The sequence below is a fragment of the Manacus candei genome, unplaced genomic scaffold (assembly GCF_025592945.1).
Source record: "Manacus candei isolate 608988 ecotype Guabito, Panama unplaced genomic scaffold, ASM2559294v1 h1tg000010l, whole genome shotgun sequence".
In the NCBI taxonomy this organism is placed as follows: Eukaryota; Metazoa; Chordata; class Aves; order Passeriformes; family Pipridae; genus Manacus; species Manacus candei.
In genome coordinates, this window is record NW_026138058.1 from 728,424 (window position 1) to 750,159 (window position 21,736).

General features: G+C 47.4%; 1 protein-coding gene across 4 annotated transcripts in view; it reads right to left on the reverse strand.

Annotated features, from left to right (window-relative positions):
• PAX5 (paired box 5) overlaps nt 1-21,736 on the reverse strand; it is a 124,623-nt gene that overhangs the window by 97,582 nt on the left and 5,305 nt on the right. For all 4 annotated transcript variants that reach the window (XM_051777532.1, XM_051777531.1, XM_051777533.1 and 1 more), the window contains exons 3-5: nt 17,881-18,078; nt 13,866-13,930; nt 11,764-11,892 (exon numbers count right to left, since the gene is read on the reverse strand). In XM_051777532.1, coding sequence (XP_051633492.1) covers nt 11,764-11,892; nt 13,866-13,930; nt 17,881-18,078 — 392 coding nt within the window. The remainder of the gene's footprint in view (nt 1-11,763; nt 11,893-13,865; nt 13,931-17,880; nt 18,079-21,736) is intronic.

Sequence of the window (21,736 nt, forward strand, 5' to 3'; positions counted from 1 at the left end):
ACTCCAGAGACAAATTACTGGCTCGAGGGCTACATTTTCATCCATGACATTCTAGGAGGAAACGTTCTCAGGGACTTGCCTCAGCTGTGACAAGGCTCTGAAAGTGTGTCCTGGTGTGTGGGAACAAGACCAAGAAGCTTCAGAGGTTTTCACTGATTTGACACACTGGACACTAACTTCACAAGGAAGCATGGACAGATTTCAGCATCTCCTCATCCTCACATCCCTTTAAAGTAAACTGACCCCATAAGATGCTATGGTGGTCAAACCATCAGGCACCAAATGACTCCACAACAAGGACCACTTGGGTGTAAGAGAGGGAGAGCAGGTAAACCAAACACTTCTGCCAACTCAAAGCCACAAACTTAAACAATTCCAAAATTACCTTCCCTGGATTCAGGCATGCCTATAATTATGTTCCTCCCATTTCTGAGCACCTGCAACAGTCCTGGGCCACTCTCCACCCTACCTTCCTAGGCCATGATGGATGAGGACTGTTCTTTGTCCCCCCACTGGGGCTAGGCAGGAAAAGTCAGGCTCTACTGTGCCACAAAACCTTGCTTTCCAGAAATGCCACCTCCTGTGTCCTTCTGCCTTGGGGGAAACCCAGGCAAGAATGGGGAAAGAATTCTCGGGGAAGCAACTGGCAATCCAAGGAATCATAGAAGGAAAAGCCCACTACATGACTATTTCTTATTAGTTGACTTATAGACAAAAAAGTCAGGCACTGTCAAGCATGAAATCTTATTGGGACAATAGAGATGGAATTGCCACAGCTGACAGCAATGTTTACAAGGGCATCATCTGTCGATGCTGCACAGCATGAAACCAGCAGCCCCGTCTAACTCTGTGAATTGTAACAAGAGACAAAATGTCCCACTTGGGACAGGTAGGAATTGTACCACCAAAAATAACCGCTCAGGTGTAAAATCCATTAGAGGTGCATGGAAAGAAATCCAGAGGAGCCTGGTTGACACAGAGGGAGGCTCCTGAGCCCTCTCCAGCCACAGGAGATAGCAAATATGATCTCAGAGAGATCTCTGAGAAATTACTTGCCAGTGGGTTTGGTAGCTTGCCTTCACCTCCAGCCCAGGAGAGTTTGAGTAAGGGGACCAGGAATGCACTCATCCCCACTCTGTAGACTCTGACCCCCAACCGGCGAGTATCGCTGAAGGGTTTCCAGTCAACATACAAAATATCAGGCACTCTGAGGCCTGATATGAGGCTGCTGAGAAACCAGTACTACTTCTGAAGGGTGTGAGTGTTTTAAAAGTCTCCACCACCAAATCTGTCTAACTCAAAGGAACCATATTCAGGGTAGACTGAATATGGTTAGGTCCAACATGCACCTAACCAACGCTTTGTTGTGAGACCTTCCAAAGAATGGTCTGACACATAAATGTCCCAGAGACAGCAGCTACAGAAAACTATTGCAAGGTAAGTGAGACTAGAAGGAATACCTCAACAACAAAGTTCAACAGTAATTGCTCAGAGTGATAAGGGGCAAGACTAAATTGTGTTTAGCCAGTATAAGACATTCTGGTGTCTTCACTTGAAATGCTTAGTGACCACAAAGCCTTTGATATGCACACTTGTGCACCAACTGCTCGCAGCTTCTCTCTCAGGGTTGTGCCTTGTCTCTCTCAATACACACTAAAACATGAGGAGATACACCATAACCATTAGATGCGGTGGTATGCAGGCAAAACCAGCGGCCGCTCCCACATAACTATGTGACAGCCCACCAGGCAAAACCCAGCACCCCACCAATTACTGCTGCAATGAGGAGAAACGACACTGCTGTCTGAGATGATCACCATTCGACCAAAGCTGTTCTTACAGATGTCTTCTTACTGAAACTTTACTTTCTTCATTTTTTTTTGATTGTAAGTTGATGTGACTCATGTAAAGCACCTGAAAGAAGCACCTTCCCTCGAGATCATTACCACAGGAGCAGCATCTGTAGCCTTTGGCTTGCTCTGTTCATCAGAATCTCTGAAGTCCTGGTCTATTGCAAAATGTCCCTGCCCATGACAGGGGGGTCAGACTAGATGGCCTTTAAAGGTCCCTTCCAACCCAAACCATTCTTTGATTCTATGACTCTAAGTCCTATGAGAGACATCTTTTTACTGGCTTTGTGCCTGTTTACAAGATGTTGGAGTACCACAATGACAGGGTTGCTGGAAGTTTCTGAACAAACAAAGCTCTGGTGAGAGCCGCGCATCCCTACCCAGCCCATGATTAAAGAAATTCAGAGAGCAGTGGATGCAGATGGTTTGTTGTGGCAGCACCCCACTACAGAGCTACAGGGAAGCAGTTTTATGAAGATGGAATGCCTATGTGATAAGAAAGCTGTTGCATTTCACTGATGTTAGTCCCTGATTTCCAGTCAGTCCCGGATACTGAGATCAGCCAGATCAGCTAGATAGGAGATTTTAACTGGATTTCCTTTCAACACAAGGGCACCTCAAGATTTTCCCAACTTAGTCTTCCTTTTCCATCTGCAAAGTCTGCTCAAGTAAAACAAGAATAAGAAGAGGGATTTGGCTATTTGCAGCATATGTGAATGTCCCAAAGCTCCTGCTGATTGCTGATGATGACTGTTGTGCTCTGCCTGGGCTGCTGGATGTCTGGGACCCCAGAGAGCCACTGGACAGGCACAGGTTGCCCATGCCTCAGGAGTGCATGCATACAGCCTAAGTACTGGGGGTGATGGCATGTTGCCATGTCCTGCACACACACTGGCTACACTTGAGCCAGTTCATATACTCTTAAAAACATATCTTCCCTTGTGTTCCCAGAGCAAGACCTGTCCCGGGATTGGTTCTCCACCAGAGCACTCAGCAAATGCTGCCTTTGTAAGCACTACAGCTCTCTGAGCTCTCTTGTGTTCTCATCGCTATACCATGAGAAATTTATGAAGGGGTTTTTCTTGACTTCTGGCACATCCAGGAAATACAGACAGCCTGCAGGTATGAGTCCAGTGCTCCTGAAGACTCAATATGACCAGCTATTCACGTAACTAGCTAAAAACCACACAAAGTGCAAAATGCAGTCACCATGTTTGGTGTAAGTAAACCCAAATGGGACTATTCTGCAAACACCATGACAGGCCAAAATGGGCAGGATTCAATCAATACTGCACAACCACCTCTAGCAATGAACAACCCTCATGCAAACAGTACACACAAAGACCATGGCAGACAAAAACTGAACTGAAGAAAGCCTCTTGTCTCAAGACACCTCCATTTTCTGCGTCTCACTGATTTTGCACTGTCTGCTTATAAGGAACTTCCTGGTTGGCAGCAACAGCAATTACAGCTTAAAATATAAACTCCAGAGCTTCCCAAAGCACCAACAGAGAAAAAGTGGTTTTCCACTATCATTTAGGATTTCAGGAGGCTGTCATTTCAGCCAAAGAAATAATTCTGACTTTAAAACCCCAGTAAGCTCGAATCAAATCTCGCTCCAACTGCAAAAGCAAATTTGAGTTCTTACATGATAATCCTGGCACTAGGGCTGCATTTTGTGCAGCCATTGAGAAGGCAGATGACCTGCCATTACCTGCAGAACTGTTTACTGCTCCCCCAGGGGCAGGAGCAGACTTGGAAGGAGAAGGAAGACCCTGCCAACTTGCACCCCCAGCCACCTTGCACCCCCACCCTGGTGGTCACCCCAGCAGGCAGAACGAACACAGGACAAGGTGATGGGAAAGTCATTTACCTCTTCTGGGGGCAAGGGGGAAGCCTGACACAAAAATACATGATATTTGCATAGCTCCAGATACCACAAAGGTGCCAAATCATTTACTTAATGCCATGACACTGGACCTTTCATGTGGGAATACCCTCTGCGTCTTTTCAAGCACCGCCTGCAAATGGCCAAATCTCTATCTTCCAGGATAAACAAGGCTGAGCCACTGCAGCTCCCCTAAGCTCCCCAAACACATTTGAAGTACAAGCATTTGTTTTAACAGCACAAATGTATGCTGACAGACCCAAGCAAAACTGATGTACAAATGGGGAGAAAGGGAAAAAATCCAGCATCGCACACCACGACAAAAAGCATGTGACCCTTCTCTCACAGAAATGCCTCACCCAAGAGCATTGTGTGAAGAAAAGTCACAAAACTAACCAGGTAGACCACCAAAAAGCCAAACAATCTTTTCTTCATTTTGTTCTTCAGTTCTCTGAAAGATCTCTATCATCATTTAAGAGGTGGAAAACTATTTGTGAAAGTCTGTGAGTAATATAATTTATCCAACATAAGACCAAACTTTTATCACCTCTCTGTATATACACATAGGTGACAGATGCATTAGAGGCACATAGATACATGCTCTCTGCAGGTACATAGGTACATATGTGCTCTGTGACAGTACCTCAGCATTTCCTCCTCTCTGGACTCTACCAATTTCTCAGTAAATCAGAATGATCTTGCTTGTGACTTTTCCACTTTATTTTATATTAGCATTTATAACAAATATCCATCAAAACTGACAAGTCAAGTCCTGCTTGTCCACAAAATTGCTTCTTCTTTGGAAAATGCATTCCCACAGAAGAATCCTGGCCAGACCCAATGCTGGCACTGTCAGGATGATCTGTTGAGTCATCTAAACAGAATTTTAGCTAAACCTACATGGTTTTTTTTTAAAAACATCTAGCACTCAACAGCTCCTGATGTGAATAGCTGGAACTACAGCAGGGCTTTAAAGAGTGGTGGAAGTCTAGGCTTTTAATTAACATAGCTCCAGGAAAATCTCTGCTCTGCTGAAGTCAGTGGCAAACCCACAAGGCTTCACCCTGGAACCAGAGGAGAGCTCTCTAGAAAATAGGGGCCCCAGGGACTGGATTAGGAGAAATGCGACAAACATGCCTGATACGCACACAAGAGAGCTGATAAACCCCTCACTCAGAAGGGGCAGCTGCACTGGCAGAGAGTTTTCCTGCACTGAGTTGCAAACAGGCTAGCATCACCAACAGCCAGGGTAAAACCAGCCCATCCCTCCACACCTCTCAGGCACGAGGGCATGGGGACATCCCCCTCTGAGAACAACTGCCTGCCAGCCACTGCCATGTACCTGGTTATGCTCATGTCCACAGGGACCCCACAGAAGTCATCAGCTGGAAGCAATACCCCAGAGCCAGGGATGCAGGCAGTCCCAGGCATCCAGTATGCTTGCAGCTCAGAGCATCACAGAGGAGCTGGGAAGCACACGGATGGCTAAGAGTGTGGAATGCTTCACTGTTCCACAGAACTGAACGGCTTCGTCCGAGGAGGACTTCAGCCCACAGGCTCCCTGACCCAGCCAGCAGAGCCTGATCCTTCCCAATCCACTGTCCTGTATGAGCAGCACTCAGGTGAACACATTGCCCTCAAACATCAGAAGAGCTCAGTTTGGATGCTGAAATGGCTTTTTGTTTCATTTTCATGCATTTAGACATTCAGAACTTTCTCGGAAGCTAAGACTATGTAATTTTAATGCTGCTGTAGCAGAGATTTGAACTGACTCACGTTTATTCTTTTTTCCCTAGAATTTCATGAGGAATGTCAAAATATTCTCTTTTTCTCTCAAAGACAAATCCTGTGCCTGCTGAGCTCCCCTTGCTAATGTCTGGTGGCTGAATCAGCACCAATAAGACCACAGGTGGAGGGTAGTTCTTGAAACACTCAAAGATTTTATTATTATGCCTTGGGGCAGTCAAACTCCTCCTCCAGGCATCCACCATCATCCATGGGTGACACCATCACTGCTAGTGTCAAACCAATACTGTCCACATGTGACACCGTTACTGATGGCGTAAATAAAACATTGTCCATGGGTGATGTCATCAAGGCTCATGTCAAACTGCCAGCATGGGTAGAGTCTGCTGCCACTTCAGCACATTCAGGATGGACCATGTAAGATACACAAAAGGTAAATATAAAGAGTGAAACAAAAGAAACCCCCCGCTATTCTGGGAAATTATATCCAAGGATGTAAAAGAACAAAAAGCCTCCACCAAGCCACAGATGGCACAGATGAAGCCATCACTGCAATGTAATGGCAAAGTCCACATCAAACTCCTTTTAAAAAGGTGATGTCAGAATCCATGTGGTGAGGAAAAAACATCTCTTTCAGTTAAAGAACTGATGGGACAGCCTACCCTGCGCTGCAACCCCTGGAACAGAACCCTGAACACAACAGACAGTCTGCATCAGCAGGAGAACAGTATTTGCTGACTCTGCAAAATCCCATTCCCTTCAAATGCTTCATCTCATTGTAGTCATGTAGTCACTGGACTTGTCTACTGGGGTAAAAACAACTCCAGTGAGTAAGCGCTGCTGAAATGGCACTAGAAATCATTAAAGTAAACTCCAACACTTCTCTGGGACTCTGCAGCACCTATTCCACACTGGGCTCCCTTTGGAGGCCACTGACCTTCTGTCATGCAGCCTCTGAGACATTTGTGCCCACATCCCTGCAAACTTCTGCCTAGCTGTGAGTGTAGCTTCTTGTTTCTGTCCATCTGGGAAAACACAATTGATGGGCCTGCTATGGAGGAAAGTCACAAGATGCAGAAACACTCCGTTTTATCAATCCTTACTCATGTTTAGTTGTGTTTACTCTGCTTTTCCCTGTCTCTCTGTCCCCAGACGTGTCACTGACTCAGTGAGATCCTGCTCACCTTCATCACTGCCAAGAACTTCACCAGCTGATCCCAACAGTGGCCATAGTACTGGTGTCATTGAAAACAACCCCAGCAGCTTCAGCTGCTGCTCAGGTCAATGCTGCTTGGACACCCAGATGTGCCTAACCCAGGGCATCCCTTCATGACAATGTGGTGACTGTAAAACAGGATGGTTCTCTAAGACATTGGATTGCATCCACCCCTAGTTACCTCTCATTTCCATTAGGGTCCCAGTCCCTCTTGGAGGCTTATCCTCTTAGACAGAAGGCTGTGAGCCAAACACCTGGAAATATACTGTGTCTGTGATTAAAAGCAAGGCATTTTTCAGAGTTCAGTTGAGGAAATAAAGCACCAGTGCTTACATCATCACACTAGATGCTGACATCAACATCGGGTTATGATTGGTAAGAATGGAAACAAAACAACTGGTATAAGTGGAGGTCTCCTGCCACACTGGTTTCAATTCCCCAAACTGCTCCACTTCTGAGAAGACTCCATAAAGGTAAATTTGAAATATAGTCTGCTCTTTGGTGCAGGTACTTAAATCTGATAAACCTCTCCTGCGGCAAGAAAGGGAGGGTGGGGAGCATTCCATGCACCATTTGTTGAGGGTGTCTTGTTTAATTTGAGCAAACAGGGCCATAGACACTTTGCTGTCAGGCACTCATGAATGCATGTAGCCTTTTGCTCTAACCAGCTGCATTTACACAAGGAAAGCACACAGGCCAACTGGTCTAGCACACCCCATGTCCCTGCAGGGAAACTGCATTATCTTCTGTGTCACGAGGGCTACACCTGAGTAGTGGCACGGTGCCCCTCCATGCCAACCCCTTTGTTAGCAGACAGTAGCTGAGAGGATGCCAGCTTGCACACTCTAAAATCAGACCAGGGCAGTGACAACCCTATAGTGGGTTTTGTTGGGGTTTTTTCCAAAAGCTGAAATTTGATGATCCTGGTGAGTCCCTTCCAACTCATAGGATATTCTATGATTCTATGATTCTAACCATAGCAGGATGGGCCAGATGACATTTCTGCCTACACATTGATGGTCTCTATTTTAGCAGCATAGAAGTAGTGTTAGTTGGTAGACATGACAGATATCCAGAACTTACAGAGCAACTCTGTATGCAAACAGATTTCAGGCTGGCTTGGCTGCTGCTCATGTTCACCCACTGCCCTTATTACCTGCCAGTATCAGAGATTTCTGCACATTTCTGTTTCAGAAGTGAGAACTCAAGCATACTTCTGTGTTCTTGGACTGGGCTAAGCTGCTAAAGCATGTAAATCTCTAGGAGTGAAAAAACAGGGGGCTAGTAGAAGACTCACAGTCAGGCATACACACTCCAACATAACATGCAGTATTTGCTCTAAGGGGTATCATTCCCATCGGGAGGAATGGTTTGTGTTTTGCAAAAAGCAAGGAGGAGCCACAAGGATGGAGATTCTCATGATTATTCCAACTCCTGTTCATAAACCCACTGGCAACCAGTCTCATCTCTCTGCAATGGTACAGGAACGAGCCTCTTCCCACAGCCCCAGGGCAGCCCTGACAGCAATCACAGCTGGAGCAGAACACAAATGGTAGCTGCCTGCACCAAAGGCGGGGCTCATATGCAGATGTGCTCAAACCAAGCAGCTCAAGCCCTACACAGACCAGCAAGCAGAGGGCTCTGCATGAGGTACAACGGAACTCCTTCACTCAGCACGTCCCCACAGCAGCCAGCATTGCCCCCACACACTGCCCCCTTCCAGAGAGGTGAACACTCTTGGAAAGGACCAGCAGGCACAGTGTGCCTCTCATAGAGTACAGGGCTGGGCTCTTGGGAAAGCAGGAGTCCTTTGGTGGAGGGATGCCACTCTGCCACAGAGATATTCTCAGCTCTCAAGGAGACCCCAGATGAGAGGCACATTCCATGTTTCGGGCACACATGCTTGTTCCAGGCTCTCTCTCAGCTGGGGTTAAACAAACACAGCAGGCCCATCACACTTGGCCTTAAGCCCTTCTGACATCTCTCTCACACCTGCACAGCTCTGCAGGATGGAAATCAGGGCTGTGAAAGAGAGGACTGAAGGGAGAAGGAAGGGTGCGCTCTACCTTACCATGCACTGACCCTTCTGTACCCATCATCCTCAGAGCACACTTCAGAGCACTCCAGAGCAGCCCAGCAGCCTCCTTCATCCCCAAATTATGCCCTGGTCTCCTATGCACCCACCTGGGGACGAAGCTCCCTTTTGCCCTCTTCTCAGTGCTTGACAAGGATTATTTAACCCCACTTCAGAAAGCTTTGACTTCTGAACAGAGGATGCTCAGCACTTCCCAAAATATGTACCCTGTCAGGTGTCATTATGAGACCACCACTCCCTACCGTGGCCAGTGCAGTGTAATCTGTCCCTGCGTGTCCACTGGCTGTGGGCACTAGATGGAGCATTCAGATTGTTCTGACTCGGGGTCTTGCTGTCCTAAAACAGACCCCATTCAGGGCAGGCACCACAGCACAATGACTCCAAGCACCCCTATCACCCATCTGCACCCCTACATGCCTTCCCTGAGCCATGGGGCCAGGCAAATGTGCATCCACAACACTCAACGAGGCAATCTGCAGGCAGAACAGCAAGGCTGGTGCCCAGCATCCTCTGCTGCTGGAGGTTGCAGTGTCTGCCTTGTTACAGAACAGCCTGCTCTTCATGTCAGTCTCCAGTAGTATGTCCTTTAACCACAAGTGAAAGCAACCGATCCCCCACGAAGACACATCTGCTCCAAGTCCATATTACAACAGGGAAAAAAAATTACACCTTCAGCTATATAAACCAATAAAGACTGTCTGATTTGGCTTGCCCCTGTTGCTACTCAGCAAGCTTCCCACTGGGTTAAAGACTGGTGACATCTGCTAAAAAATTGTCAAGAGCAAGGAGAACAAAACTGGGTAATGAATCACACCAAGTGTTCAATGCAGCTGGAAGATGGAGGGGCAAGTCCACCCACCTCACCCCCAGGCCAAGGGTAGCCAGAACAGCCAGACAAGTGCTACACAGCAGGTGGCTCCAGCAAACGTGCACAGGGAAGCAGAGCAGCAGGCATGCACCTTCCAACAGCTATCAAGAAACGGTACATCACAGCAAAGGACACGATGTAAGGGGTTTGCTGCTGAGGGAGCCTCTTCAAAGTCACAAAATGGTAAAGTTAACTCTGCCCCCTTGTGCATCTACATCATGATACATCTACATCATGATACAGGCCATAATTAGGTGACATGCTTCTCCTCTTTTCGTCAGAGGCATATATAGCGGATACAACCCATCTCCCTGTCACCTGCAGCACAGACCTTTGGGACACCTCCATGGGCACCTCACACACACTCGGACTCATCCAGAGGGACCTTGTGCTAAGCAGGATGGGGAGGAGTTATGGATGCTCCTGGGGATCCTCCCAACAGACAAAGACGTTGGAGTACTTAACTATGCCTCTTCAAATCTGCAGCTCTGAGCCTATTATAAAAGCAGCTTAAACAGTCTGCTGAGGACAGCATTACTGTCCGGCTTAGGAGCTCGAAAACCATGACTCATCCTGCCAGACTGATGGGGGTTGCTTAGATATCACATGCTCACTTCTAGATGTGAACTGGCAAAAGCTGGGGAGGTTCTCAGTCCTGCTTCTGGTAACTGCTTTTGCTTTTCAAGGAAGAACTTCATTCTTTTCTCTGCTGTTAAACCAGAGTCTTCTCACAGGCACCCAAAAACTGGCAGCTCAGGAGAGTGCTGTGACACAGAAGCCATGTGGTCTCAACACAGGCAGCCTCTCTCCTGGCCTAGCTGATAAAATACAAAACTTCCACCCTACCTCCTTTAATGAATATATTTAACTAAGCACCTGTGGCCCGGATTTGGAAAAAAGTATCAGATGTACAATCACAGAGTTGAGTAACAACAGCATATTCAGCAAGTCCCTGAGCACAGGGACATTTGTACTCCCACCATCAGACCAGTTCTCACATAGCTGACATTGACCCCATCAACCTCTGGCAGTTTTCCCCCCAGTTTCAGTAAATCTAGCTCGACTCTGATCATGTGCTTCCACTAAAGCATCCACAGGCACATCGTCCTGTTTGTGCAACTCAGGCACCAGGTTGCTAGCATGATTTTAGCTGTGTCTCCCCCAGAGACGGGGGGTTAATGCCACTACAGCTTCATCACACCCACCCACCACCCCCTCCATCCCGGAGGGGTTGGGCAGCGGGGGACAGCGGGGGCAGTGCAGGGGTGCAGATCCATGCAGGCTGCAGGGCAGTGCTGGACCCACACCAGTAGCAGGAGCTGAGGAACATGAGTGCTCCCCAGAAGATGCAGAAGCCTGACACAGCAGGAAGGGGATTCCTCCTCCAGGAGACTTCCACATCCTCCGCTGCAGCATCCCCACTATGGCTCTGACATCCACTTCACAGCCACAGCCTCAGCTCCTCTCTTTAAGCTCTTACAAAATGAAAGGAATGGTCCTTCTAGTCCATCTCTGGTACCCTTCTCTCCAAAGCATTGTTTTCAGTAAGATGCAGAACAAAACAGGACCATAAACCTGGATCTGAGGAGTACTAGCAATATCCAATCCCAAAAGGCTGTGCTCAGTTCCACCCTCCAAGACTGATAAAAGCCCCTGCTGAGAAGGACCTTAGAGAAACATCATGGCGGACAGCTCTGCACTTTATTTTCTGTCTCTTTGTGGCTATTTCCTCTTTCAGATGTCCACAGAGTCAACACAATAGTGACTCTTCCCTTGTTCCCTGGTAGGAGGGAAATGTTCCACAGCTAGGACAAGGGTCTGGTTCAAAACTGACTCACTCACTGCCAGAGCTTTTTGACACACTCAGACAAGACCCTCCTCAAAGAGGTCCTGCTCCTGGCCACTGGCTCACTTCAAAGGTCCCTGACGTGGCTGTGACCTTGGCACAGTCCTGCTGAAAAAAACCAAACCGCACCACAGCCAACAGCAAGAGATGTCCACAGCTCCATCACATCACACACACAGAGCACCCACCCCAGCCCCATCCCACCCTTCTGGCCACGCATCCGTGCACACCCCCAAGAAAGCAGCTCCTGCTACCTTCGTCCCGCTTGCGCTTGTTGTTCTCGGTGCTGGGGGAGGCGATTCCCAGGATCCCACTGATGGAGTAGGATGAGCCAGCAGAGTCAGTGGTGACAGAGGACACCTGGGTGACAGATCCCGTGGAGGCTGCAAGGCAAGGACAGGCAGTCAGTCACAGGACAACATGGGCACCAACCTACCCAAAAGCCACTGGACCCCATGGCATGATGGAGGTGGGCCAGGGCTCTGCCAGCCACCATGGCTCCTCCAGCTCAGGAAGGACACTCACCCAGACTAACTACACCCAGTCCAACCCAGCTGCATGCCACAGCAGCCCAGTGCAGCAGTGGGAGCAGAGGCACGGTCAGCCCTTGCCCCTATCACAAGGGGCTGGGTGCATGCACTGTGAGATGGGAGGTGCTTTTCCTTTAGCAGTGAGATATCCCACCCCTCTTGAGGCTTGCGAGGAACACCCATTGCTTGGGGCAGCAGAAGCCACCCAGTGATACAGCAGCCCATGTCGCCAGCAAAGGCGGACAGAGCTTTGTGGGAACACAGCCATGCAGAAAGAAAGGAGCTGCCACAAAAAGGGTCCTGGGACAGGAACCTCCTTGGAGTGGAGCAACCCGCATTTCCTGTGCTAGGTGTGGTTCCTGCATCCTGATGAACCACCTGGCCAATGAAGATCCTGCACAGCTGGGGTTGCCCACGGATGGACAGCTGAATGGCCCTGAGGTTCCCCAAAATATGAATAAAATCCACTTGGCTTTGGTAGAGCCCTCAGGAAAGGGTACTGGGTGTGTCCACCAAGGGAGGTCACTCATCACAGCCAACATCATCCTGGAGTTGCCACACTACTCTGCAAACACTGTCCACATGATGCCGTGGGAGTCCAAGGTTGCAAGGAAGCAGGCAGAGGAGGAAACACACCATCAACTTGATCAACTCATAGACTGAGCCTGCCCTGCCACGTCCTTGCATCCTAAAAGTCACTGTGCAGACCACCAGGACAGGGTGCAGAGATATGCTGCAGGACCACACTGAAGACCCCTAGCAACAACTCACACAGAGCACACTAGTGCTGCCTTTATCAACTCCAATCCCTGAGAAAAAAGATTTTTCTTCTCTTCCCTGCTCTTGTTTTTCTCTAGAAGAGACAGGCCTTAAGCCACCACAGCGAGATAAGGCATGCTTTTCCTCTGTGAGATTGTTTTGCCATTTCCTAGAGAGAAAGGCTGATGACATGGGGTCTGCAGTGTGACTTTCTGACAAGCCCAAAGAGCACAAGCGACTCTGCAACTTCTCTCTCTGTCTCAGCACATCCTTGCCAAGCATGTGGTACCAAGAGTTTCACCAAATCACAGGTAACAGCACAAAGGCAGAGAGGAGCTAGGGCCCCCAGACCATCTCCTGCTGGGCAAGGGCTGACCTGTGCCACGGTGGGTTTCATGGAACAGGGACAGAAAGAAAGCAGCCCTGAGCCCTGACCGAGCCCCTCCATCCCCGCCACATCGCAGCACAGCAGCATCTACCCCCCACAGAAAGACACTGTCAGCCAGGGGAAGGGCTGAGGGTGCCTCACCAGCCTGGGTGTCTCCCTGTGCCAGCATCACCTGCCTAAAGGCACAGCACCACTGCTCTGCAGCTGAATTAAAAGTTTCAGAAAGTTTTGCTACCTCTTCACTCAAGACTGCAACTGCACAAAGAATTATGGAAGGGATAGCTGATAGACGAAAAAAACACATTCAAAACTACTTACTGACTAATGATGCAGAAAATGTTATGAATAAGTATCCCTTTCTTGATTTATTACTTTAATTATCTGACATTCTATAGACCCCCATTAGTGGGGTTTTTTTGGTTTAGATTTCAATTTTCTGTCTCATGGTGAAAGCTATTTATCATAATAATCAGTAAAATTCAAAACCTTTTAGCAGTATTTATAAAATTCATTTACTATGTTCAGCCCTTGGAGAATGACAAAGAAGGCACATTAGCACGTGTGCTGAAGTGTTTTATGCAGAATTATCTGTCCATAAGAATGATTAAAAGTTCTCTAGAATATTTGTAAGCCATTATGTGTTTTTTTTAATATATTTTTTAAAAAAAGTTTTCCTTACCTATGCTGTGACTGGAGGCTGGTACCTGCTGATTGGGTGGCTGCTGCACCTTCGTCCGTATGATCCTGTGAGCAGTGGAAAAGAAACAACCACTTAGCATTAAGCACACAATTGTAGGGGGCATCAGACACTATTTTTTCAGTGCAGAACACCTATATCAATACAAAAATTCCCTTCATGTGTATGCTCCCCTTGTCATTCACGGAAATATCAAAGTCTGATGAATGGATCCAGGACTACATTTGTGCCCCCAGCCCCTGCCATTAGGGACATTGGGGTGACATTTCACAGAATCATTTTGTGATTTTATTCAGGTTGGAAGGGACTTAATGGGTCATCTGATCCAATCTCCCTGCTCAAGCAGGGTCATCCCAGAGCACATTACACAGGATTGCATCCAGATGGTTCTCAGAATGCTTCAGAGTTTGATGCTTTGGTGTCTCTGAGGACCCAGTCCTCACTACCCAGGAAAGTGACATCCATCACTATCTGGGCAACCGCCAAGCCAGCACCCCCTCCCCAGGAAGCTGGACCTCTCTGAGCCCAGAGGTCCCAGCAGGCTGAGGTTTGCACTCTTGGGTGATGGGACACTTTTGCAAGGCTGTCCCTAGACTGCCCCAGCTATGGCACTCACACACCTTAGAAAAGGAGCTGCTTAGCCAAATTATTATTAAAAAAAAAAAAAAAAGACATGTGGGAACTAATGTCAATCTTAAAACCTGAATGCCCACATTGTCATCACTGGGGACATCAGTCTCTGGTCTGATTTATATTTGCGCTAATCAGGAAAAATTCAGAGATACAGAAAAAGCAGTAGGCATGTGTGGTGGTGCAGGACAAAGGGCACCAGCTACAAAGAGAGATGCTGAGGAGATGCTACACACAGTGCTCACCTGCCCATGTGCTACGGAAAAAGAAAAGACAGGATCAGAAACACTTCCAGAGATCACACAGCTCTGCCTCTGACTGCAGCAGAGGTGGAAGGGGCTGGAAGGAGTCATGTCCTTGGCTCACCACACATTCCCCCACTTCAGGCACAGCTGGCACAGCAGCAGGGCCACAGTGAGCATTTCTTCCCTCTATGCCGGACAAACTCTCCCCCATTCCTGCCTGCCGTGTATCTGGAAGACGGGAGAGGAGGGGGTGGAACGGGCGTGGGGGTCACAGGAACACACAGCAGTTCCTTGCTGGAAAGCCCCGCCATGAGCCAGCACAGGGACCACCACTGGTGACAGCCAACCCCATCCCAGAAGAGAGTGTTCTGCCATTCCCTTCCCTTCCCAATCCTCAGAGGAGTCTGATGGAGTCTGGCAGGGGTTTGGTCTGTCCACAAGCCATCTTTTTGCTGCCAGACCCTGGGTGTCAGGCACGGTCAGTGTGTTGGTCCCAGCAACACAACCCTCAGGACAATCAGCCCAGGACAATGGGCAGGAACAGCTGTGACAGCAGCTTTATTGGGGGAGCCAAAGCAATGGAGCCTGCATGGGTGAGAGTGGAAACAGCCCCCTGTACAAGCCTGTCATGGTGAAAGAAGTGTGTCCAGGGCCTTCTGACACATAAACATCTTCATCTCTGGAGGGTTGGAGGGCTAGAGCAGTTTGAAGCAGCTGGACAGCTCTCAGCTTATTTGGGCAAAGCTAATCACAATGATTAATTAAGTCTTAATCACAGAGACTTGCTCCTGCTATGGAAGAGTGGCCTGTTATTAATATTAATGTTATTAATTAATAACAGTAATTATTATTTACTCTTATGTGGGGTTAGCACCTAAACTCATCCGGTAAAAGGCTCCCTTGGCAGCGGGGATGTGCTGGGAATAGCCCATTCCCATAGCCCCAGTGTTTCACAGGAGCACCGTTAGCATCCTAGGAGGGAACAGCACAGCTTCAGGGAAGCCCCCTGCACCATGGAGTAGGGGGACAGTGCAGCGGCCCTGTCCTCCTCTGTGCAGAAATGCCAGCTGCAGGAGGACAGGAACTATGCTGCAAGATCTGGGTGGGCTCAAGTGTGCAACAACCAGGCAGCCCCTGATTTACACCTCAGTGGAGAGCAAGAGCATCATGGGCACAGGCCTGCATCCTTCCCACTCCAGCAAAGCCTCAAAATATATACTCAATATTAAATATGAGCATAAAGATCACAGACTACTGGAACTGGAAGGATTTAGCATTTAAGCCAAGTGTTTTGATGTGAATTCAAACTTCTTTGTCACATGGCTGTTCAGACTGGGTTTTCAGGATGAGGTCCTAGGCCAACAAAAACTATACTCCAGCTACCCCAACTGATTACAACAGATTGCATGCATTACTTAAAAGGTATTTCAAACCTTTGAGAAAAAAAAAAAAGATTTTAGCAGATGAGAAAGAATTGGATTTGCAGCAAAAAAACTTGGTGGTGGATCATCAAATGGGTTTCTGATACAAAGGCAGTGGGGATGTGGGCATTCATGAGTGTGGAAACACACAAGAACACAGCAAGAGAAACATGGAAACTGCCTCAAAACCTGACTGGAAGCTACTTAAATCTCCCTTTTTCCTAAAGATGTGAATGCCCTTTTTGTAGTTTTTTATGAGATGTTTGAAGTTCTCCTATACAAACATAGGACTGCTTACAGCACCCACACTTCTCACATGACCCCATCTGACATTAATGGAAACAGAGCTTTCCCTGAATTATTTGATATTTTTCTTTGTTTTTCCTTGTATCTGTATTATTTTTCAAACTCTCTTTAAAACTGAAGACACCATGTCCATATTTACTACATGCTGCTCTAGAGCCTCAACAAGTCAGGGGTTCCCAGGCAACAGCAAGGGTCATGCGTGAACTGATCCACTTTCTTCCCTTAGGTACATGAACGTGTGACTCGACGTTCAGTCCATCAAGGCAGAGACTGCACTTTCTGCTAACGCTGGGGAAGCCACTCCGGCTACTCAAGCGGCAACTCCATGAATGCAAATCAGGTTGTGATAGCCAATAAAAGAATATTGCATCAATTTATTTCATGTCTGTGGACACAAATGAGACACTTTATAGCAAGCTGCATTTGAAGGATTTGCATGCAGTTGCACAAGTGAAAATCATCTCACCAGAGTAGTGAGGTGGAAGCCTGGTGCAGAGTGAAAACGAAAGAACTCTGCTTGCCGTGGGTGTGTGTGAGGCTGCCCAAGCACTCTGCCATCCAAGTATTCATCCTTTACTGTTGCTCTGGCAGGGCTGGAGCCATCATGAAGTATTTCACTGGGTTTTCCTAGCACCAGCCTTATACATTGCTCAACTCGGGAGGAAGTGGTGAGCACAGAAGGTGTAACAGAGAAGGTAGTAAGTTGGAGCCCCTCCAGACCCCCCTGCAAGCCCAGCCCTGACTGGTAAGGTTGTAGCAAAACTCCCAAACACAGGACTGAGGCTTCAAATGAAATTACCTTGCATTTTTACAAAAGCAATTCAAGGCCACTCAAGTGCGTCCATGTAACAAGCAGATGGTTGAGGTCCTTGGTCACCATTAACCAAACTCTCCTGGTGATATTCATGCTGAGCATAGGCCTGGGCCAACGTCACCAACACAAAACAGGTGTCAGGGGACAGAATGGCACCCATGCCTTGAGCTCCCCTGTTTCCCAGATGACTGCCACCCTACTCAATGGCCATCTCAGCTTCCCTTCTGGGCAAAGCATGTCCCACTGAACCCCCACCACACTGAGCAGAACCGGGGCTTCATTCAAAGCAAACACACAGGGTCGTTCCCAGCAAGGTTCCCCCATTCACAGACTCGGGAAAGAATGGGAAAGAAGCAAAAGCTGGTAGCAGAACCTGTCCACTCCTAGAAAACGCTCATCGTCTGTGATGCTTCAGCCACCGAAGCAAGCCCACAGCTGCTCCCCAGCCCCAAACACCTCAGGGAAACACATGAAGTTGCTTTTCTTGCAAACAGCCCCAAACACCCAGTCATACTAAAAGACAAGGATGCAAAGACAGTGCTTCCGTGGAGCATCCACCCCAGGACCAGACCGAGCTTTACCTGTTAATGGAACTGACACTAGGCACGGTGTCATTGTCACACACTCGCTCAGCAAGGAGCCTGTCCCTGATCTCCCAGGCAAACATGGTGGGATTTTGGCGTTTGTACTCTGCAATTTTTTCGACAACTTTGGGTGTGGCGACCTTTGGTTTTGATCCTCCAATCACTCCAGGCTTAATACTCCCGGTTTCATAATACCTGGGACAACATCCAAAACAAAGCTTTAGTTATCACACACAGACAGAGAACATGCTCTGAGATTTATAGAGAACATCACTTCAAGGTAACCAAAGCCCAGCAAAACCTCAGATACATCTTCACTTTCACATACATATTTTCTGCCTATGTAGTGCTTTATCACCTAATAGATTAACTTATAGTAATTGGAATTGGGCCTCTGGATACAATATATATTTTTCTGTAATAGCAAGACAAAAGAAACAATGCAAGATTAAAGGGCATGCTGAGATCCAAAATTAACTGAAAATGTGTGTTATTAATCAGCAGTACTGGCAATAATAAAAACAAATCACACCAAAGAACACTTTTTGCAGTGGACTCTTCGGTAGCAAATTACTGCTTCTACAGAAATTCTCTGTCATTAATATCTACAGCTTGCTATCATTTCAGAGTAAAATAATGGCTAGGTATTCTATTTTATTTGTACATCTGGAATACCTATGCCAGCATATCTTTTTTCTATTTTATGGTTTGAATATGCATATTAGGGTTTTAATAGTTCATATTTTTTAAATGTATTTTTTTCAGCATTATGTTTTCACTAGTATCAATCACAATTTTTGAGGGAAAGGGAGCTGCCTGCACTCCAGAGGGATCCAGTTGATGCGGGGATTGGTTTCTGTGACCAGCTCTTCCTCAGGTGCAGCATCATCACCCCCACCAGCAACTCTGCTGATGCCATGCCCCCAGGAAATGTGGAGAATGGGATCCCTAAACCAACAGAAATCTGGCAGAATTCTTCACAAATAAAGCACACAAGAGCAACTGCTTTTAGTAGTTTTACAACAATACACCAAGATTCCTGAGCCAGGTGAGTCTCCCCTTTTAATAAACACACGCTGTTGAGAGCAGAAGTTGCACCTTGTCTGATGAGGGCCAGAATGGAGACCAAGAATGAGACCACGCTCTTCTCTGCTGCGGTCGGAATGCTCCATGCAGAAGGCTGTTTCCCAGACCTGCACTTCTTTGTATTTTGAGACCAGATAAAAAACAAGCCCCGTGCCTACCTTCAGCCACCACACCAGCTGCCCCAGTTCTGCACATCCCTTTCATATAGAGCAGACCCCAACTCCGTCAGTGTCTCGACCGGACGCCCACCGAGCTGCACTCTCAGGAGCTCAAACATGACCACTTGCTGCTCCGCACCCGTATTTCTAACTCAGAAGAAACTCTCAAGCAAGAATATAAGACTGTTTATTAATATATTTTCTCTGCAGCTATCTGACATAATCATTACATAAAAAAACCCCAGAAATTAATTCCCCCATCTTTCCAGCCTGAACAAAGCACAAACAGTCTGCACAGCCAAAGTCTGCCTCACTGAAACACACAACTGTGTTCATCAAATTTCTGCCAGGCTACCTGTCTTCCAGTCTTTCTGTATGCAGGGCCTAAAAGTCCTTTAAAGGGACCAACACCAAATTGTTCATACATGTTCTCAGATATTCTGGGTGCAGATGTTGACATGGAGCTACCAGTCTCCATGAGCCATTAAAGTAACTCTAAAGCATTGAGTGTCAGGAATGGGTTAACCCTCCCGCTGCCCCTAAATGCAGCAGGTTTTAGGTCAGAGAGGCAAAATCCAGCACCTTGTGAACTTTCACAAGAACATGACAAAACAATGGCAAATACGGCCCATAAACCTTATAAAACCTTGCACCCTTTATAAAACCTTGGCTGCTGGCACCTCTCCTGTGAGGAGGATGTAGAAGGCAGCCAGGCAATACCACAAATGCTACCAGACAAAAGTCACAATTTTCTTAGATCCAGTCAGAACAATGGATTTCACAAACATTTCTCAGTGTTTTTCTCCAACAGCACTCGTGGTCAGTGCCCTGCACCACAGGCCAAGCCTGGCAGAGAGGAGCATCCCCAGCGGCACCAGACACCATGGGGCACATGCCAGCTGATGCTTTCCCACAGCCAATCACCACAGTAGGAAAGCCACGGTAGTGAAGGGCCTTGACACCACCGTGCTGTGGCTGTGGCCAGCTCACCAGAGGACGAAGCCCTGGTGCCCTCTGGGCAGCAAGACCACTCTCAAGCTAACTCTTTAACCCCTGCCCACTCTCACAGCCTCAAGCCATGCCAAAGCACACGTGAGCCCATGGGAAGGCTTGACTTGCGCAAGAGGTGCAGGATTGGGCCCAGACCCCCTTCCCTGGGCATTGGGGGAACTCACAGTGATGGGCACAGCCCTCACACTGCACTGCTGCTGACATCCCTCTCCTCTCCATCCTGGTAATGAACCTGGGGGCAACTGCAGGGCCTGCAGTCTATACAGCTCTGTCATCCTTGGCTCTCATCTCCATTTTAAAGGCAAGAATGGCTGCACATCTTTTCATGCACATCAAGTCAAGGCCTTTTGCTCACGGAAAGTTGCCAAAGCAAGTGGAGGGTGGGCACGCCCACGGCACTCTCCTCCGAGGGGTGAGAGCTTCATTTGCCCTGCAACTGCTGGTTCCCTGCCTCTGGGTGTTTTTTAAAGTTGCGTTGAGGACTGAAAAATTCTAATAATAAAATTCCCAGTGTAAGGATTCCCATTTTTCACACACATGAACACATATGAAAAAAACACACACAACACAGAGCTGCAATTACAGAGACATTTTACCCACTGTACTTATTAGTTATGAAAATAATGAGCTATGAAATTCCAATTTATTGTTGACAACTTTAATGACAGAGCTCTGGAGCAGAACTCTGAGCTCTACAGTGCAAATATATCTAGCAGTAGACCTAAACTGTCAAAACTAAAACCACCAGACTTTTTCCTGGTGGGTAAATAAATTGGCAGTTTCCAAGCTATATGTTGGTCCTGATGGGAATTGGTGGCAATTCTGTTGCAGTAGTGAGCATCGCCAGCCAAACCACACCAGCCAGGCAGGGAGCTCAGGCCTCTGCTGGCTGCGGGTGCGGAGCCATAAGTGGGTGAAACAGCCTGTGATGGGCAGGATAAAGCCCATGGAAAGTTTGCCTTTATAAAACAGTCAAGGCATCTGTGTTTTCAAAAGTCCACTGGGAAGAATGCATGTAACTTGCCAGTGAAGACATGTAACTTCAAGGAAGGCATGAGAAAAAAAGCAGGGACACTGAGCACAGGCAGCAATGCCGGTTCCTGCAGCTCTGAGACTGAGCAGGGCTGTGGGGCTCATCAGTTTGGGCAGGTAGAGGTAAGGTGGATGTGGAGAAAGTAGTGACAAGAACTCCAAAACCAGAGACCTATGAACCTGACAAATCTGAACGCTTAAATGACCACTCCTTGGTAAGAAATGTTGTTAATCCAACAGATCCCATGCATGATACTACAAAACAAAAAAGCCTTAACAGTCTCTGCAGCTATGCTGTGTCCAGCAAGTTGGTAAGAAATTGGGAAAGAAAAAGATAGTTAAAATAAATGTAGTAAAATTCTAAACAATGAAATTAACTGGGAAAGTTTAGCAAACATATTGGGAATTAACTTTTCTAGATGAACAAGGAAAACATACTCTGAAAAAAAAATTTAAATTTCCCTTAATATAAGTTGCCCAAGTATGTCTGAATACCTGGGGTTAAAAACCATTTTAACATCATAATTTGCACTAATTAGGTTTAGACTTGTTCACAAAATTTAAAA